The sequence below is a fragment of the Sinocyclocheilus grahami genome, unplaced genomic scaffold (assembly GCF_001515645.1).
Source record: "Sinocyclocheilus grahami isolate Dianchi unplaced genomic scaffold, SAMN03320097.WGS_v1.1 scaffold389.1, whole genome shotgun sequence".
NCBI lineage: Eukaryota > Metazoa > Chordata > Actinopteri > Cypriniformes > Cyprinidae > Sinocyclocheilus > Sinocyclocheilus grahami.
In genome coordinates, this window is record NW_015505568.1 from 732,467 (window position 1) to 735,747 (window position 3,281).

The 3,281-nt window shown below is 37.3% G+C and overlaps 2 protein-coding genes across 3 annotated transcripts in view; one reads left to right on the plus strand and one right to left on the minus strand.

The window, feature by feature from the left end:
- Nucleotides 1–1,128, minus strand: part of LOC107550152 (transcription factor E2F1-like) — an 11,806-nt gene extending 10,678 nt beyond the window's left edge. The window contains exon 1 of the mRNA XM_016231381.1: nucleotides 477–1,128. Within this exon, the coding sequence (XP_016086867.1) occupies nucleotides 477–719 (243 nt within the window). The 5' untranslated portion in view covers nucleotides 720–1,128. The remainder of the gene's footprint in view (nucleotides 1–476) is intronic.
- A 1,135-nt stretch (nucleotides 1,129–2,263) lies between these two features.
- The window catches only part of LOC107550160 (zinc finger protein 341-like), a 17,507-nt gene continuing 16,489 nt past the window's right edge, over nucleotides 2,264–3,281 (plus strand). For both annotated transcript variants that reach the window (XM_016231389.1, XM_016231390.1), the window contains exon 1: nucleotides 2,264–2,402. In XM_016231389.1, the coding sequence (XP_016086875.1) occupies nucleotides 2,354–2,402 (49 nt within the window). In that variant the 5' untranslated portion in view covers nucleotides 2,264–2,353. The remainder of the gene's footprint in view (nucleotides 2,403–3,281) is intronic.

The following is a 3,281-nucleotide window of genomic DNA, read 5'->3' on the forward strand; positions in this document are numbered from 1 at the left end:
TAGACATGTGGGGGCGTGTTAGAACGAGCCGTTTTAGGTAGGCGTGGCTGACTCTTAACTTTTATAAAGAATATCTCTTTGGATTTGAGACTTTAGTCTTTGCAACTTTACAGATCTTCTTTACGCACCAAGAGCTTGTAACACTCCAAAGAGAAAGGAAAAATTGAAATCGCATCACATGACCCCTTTAAGATAATGCACGCGTCATAAAACAATAACGCTCCCTCAACAAACATCTAATTGCATGCCGACAATCTAGTGGTAATCGAGAAATCTGAGTTGTTAACTTAAGCATACGTTACTCAAGTACAGTGGTGATCATGAACCACTCCTTATGGATTTTGAACCTACAGGATTTGGGTTACAAGCCCACATTGTGGAATGGAATTTCAAATGGTGAAAATTCCATAAAGGTTAAAGTTTACATGCATGGAATAAAACACATGCACTGGTGTCCGAAGAGGCTGAAGTCGTACCGGCGGGCGGCCTAAAGAGGGTCTCCGGTGGTCTGGCAGGGTCGTGGTGGCAGTGGTGGTGTGATGAGGGGTGGCAAACAGCAAGATGTTGCCGGCTGCAGTGCTGGCCGTGGCCGTGCCAGGAGTGGAGATGATGACGATTTGATGATCTTCACTGAGATCGATGCTGCCACTGTTCAAGAGAGACTCAAAATCCACCAGCAGGTCCTCCGAGGTCTGGCCCGATATAAAACTCTCAGACATATCGGGCTAAAACAGCAGGGGTCACTTAGTCTCTGGGTTTATTTGCAATCCCTATGGCTTTCAATGCATGGAAACAGGTTGCTTTTCAAAATGCCAGGCATGAGACAGAGTAGAGCTGGATAAGCCACGTTCTGACATTGAAAAGCATGTTAAAAACAGGCCTCGACTGAACACAAGGGTGAGACTCCCAAACCACAACAAGGCCAGAATGTAGGTCAACTTCAGTTTGCAAAACAAAAAAACATTTTACATTAATAAAAGTTAAGAATAAGATCACGCATGCCGTTTAGAAACACGTTTAAGCTGTGTTTCACATGCATTATGAGCTTTAGAGTTCTTTTAAGGAAGTGCTTTGAAAATGGCTGAAAAGCATAACACACACAGTTCATCATAAACAAACAGCAATGCAATTTCAACCTCTCTAAAGTGCATAAAACATGAAATGATTCAATATAATCCTCAAATCACTGAAAGGAAGTAATAGAGTTTGTTTTTACATGAGCACTGGTAAACGCGTTAGAAGCGTGTAATTACACTGGTAAACAGGCTGGAGAGAAAGTAAATATAAAGATATAACCCGAACTGGATGCGGAAGAAAGCACAAATCCGGTTTCTGTTCTCATCTGACACTTTAATCCAAAATATCCTTCGCTTTTGTCCTTTTTGACGACTCCATTCAGGAAGTATTATCATTAACTCCAAATAACATCCAGACTCTCGCTCATTTAACGCATAAATCCATTGAAACAGGAGAAAGGTGCGGTCCGACAGGAATCGCTTCTGTTGTTGTTGTGTGTTTTTTGTTCCAGCTGATCGGAACCTGCTCAAAGGTTTACGCGCCAAATCTTTTTTGCCGCGAAACTGACACGTGCCAGCGTGCCGCGCGCTGATTGGCTGATAACCCGCGTCCTTCGCGCTACGCGTCAGAGTTCCCAGGCCGCTGGTTGGCTGAAGCAGCTGTCACTCAAAGTCGACCCGTTTTCTTTCTTTTCGCGTTTTTTAAAAATATAAATATAAAGATAAGAGTTGTCTGAACGTCGCACGTCTTTTAGATTTATTTAAGTTTTTTAATGAACAATGGTAACGGATGAAGATGTCATTATTTGTATGCATAGAAATAAAGTACCTCTGTAAGCTTTTGTCTAATCGTCTAGAAAAGTTGTTGTTTCGAATAAAATCTAAATTGGCATTATTTTGTTGTGAATTCTTCTAACCTATGCGACCACCATCTTTAATTTAATATAAATACAAAAAAATAAAAATTACCGCTGTCTATGCAAAAAAATATATCTCTATATCGTTGTTTATGACACAATTTAGACTAATTAAATCTATATTAATCTATTCTGTATTTTATTTAATTACACGTGTATTAAAGCTTTAATTTTACAGCAAATGCAAAATTGCTTTATGTATAAAAATATCGACATATTAGTCATGTTTCATATCAATGCAAAAAATAAAAAAATACATATTTATATAAAAAATACTAATTAGTGCACGGATTTGAATGCATATATAAAACCACATGTGAGATGCCGATGTCATAAAAATAACTAGTTAAATAAATTAATAATAACAAACTTTCTGTTCAATGTAAATGATTGTAACAAACCCCGCCCACCGCTGGCGTTATGCACAGGAGCTACAAGATGGCGCAGGCAATATTTGAGGTTCTGGAAGGTATTAATGCACTTGATTTAAAATCCTCTTAAGCTGTAATATAGTATGTTATGTTTACAGTGCGAATGCATGAGCGCTCGAGACGTACAGGCCAAAGAAACACATTTTGCACAGTTGTTTCGGTTCGTGTAAATGTCAGCGTGTCTGAATAGTAACAGAAATACATCTTTAAAAACATATAAATAATATTAGCGCAGGATTGCGGTCAATTTGATTCATTCACTTGAATGTACCTGAGAAGAGATTGATGTAGAGGAGGGAGGAAGAGCGAGTGGAATAACAGCCTCGTGCTGTGCTGCGGATCATGGCGGAGGGAGAGAGACACATCACTGGAAAAGCCGCTAAACAGCATCCATCTAATAAATGTGTTTTATTATTATTATTATGCTATAATACACTAACAATCCCATGTTCAATATGAAAAATAGTATGATGTATATGGTATATTTGTGTTACAGATGTTTCCTTCCCTAAACTTGGATTTATGATTGAAAGAGATGGTCATATATATAAATATATATATATATATATATATATATGCTATATCGCATTCTTTGAATTACCTTACAGTATATAACATAAATATCATGGTGCATGAATATGGAAATCATATTCATTAGACAATCGTATGTTCTTAAATAAATAAATATATTGGTGTGAAATATTGATTTGAGTGTAAATAATTATATATTATATGTGCAAAGAAAGGGAGTGAGAGACAACTAGCACAGATATGTAGAAAACCAGTGCTTGGTACACTGTAAAAAATGACAGTGAATTTAACGGTAAAAGACTGTAAAAATGCTACAGTAAAAACCTGTTAAATGGTTAACGGTAAATTCCCCTACTGTATACGGTGAAAAACTGTATTGGACATTA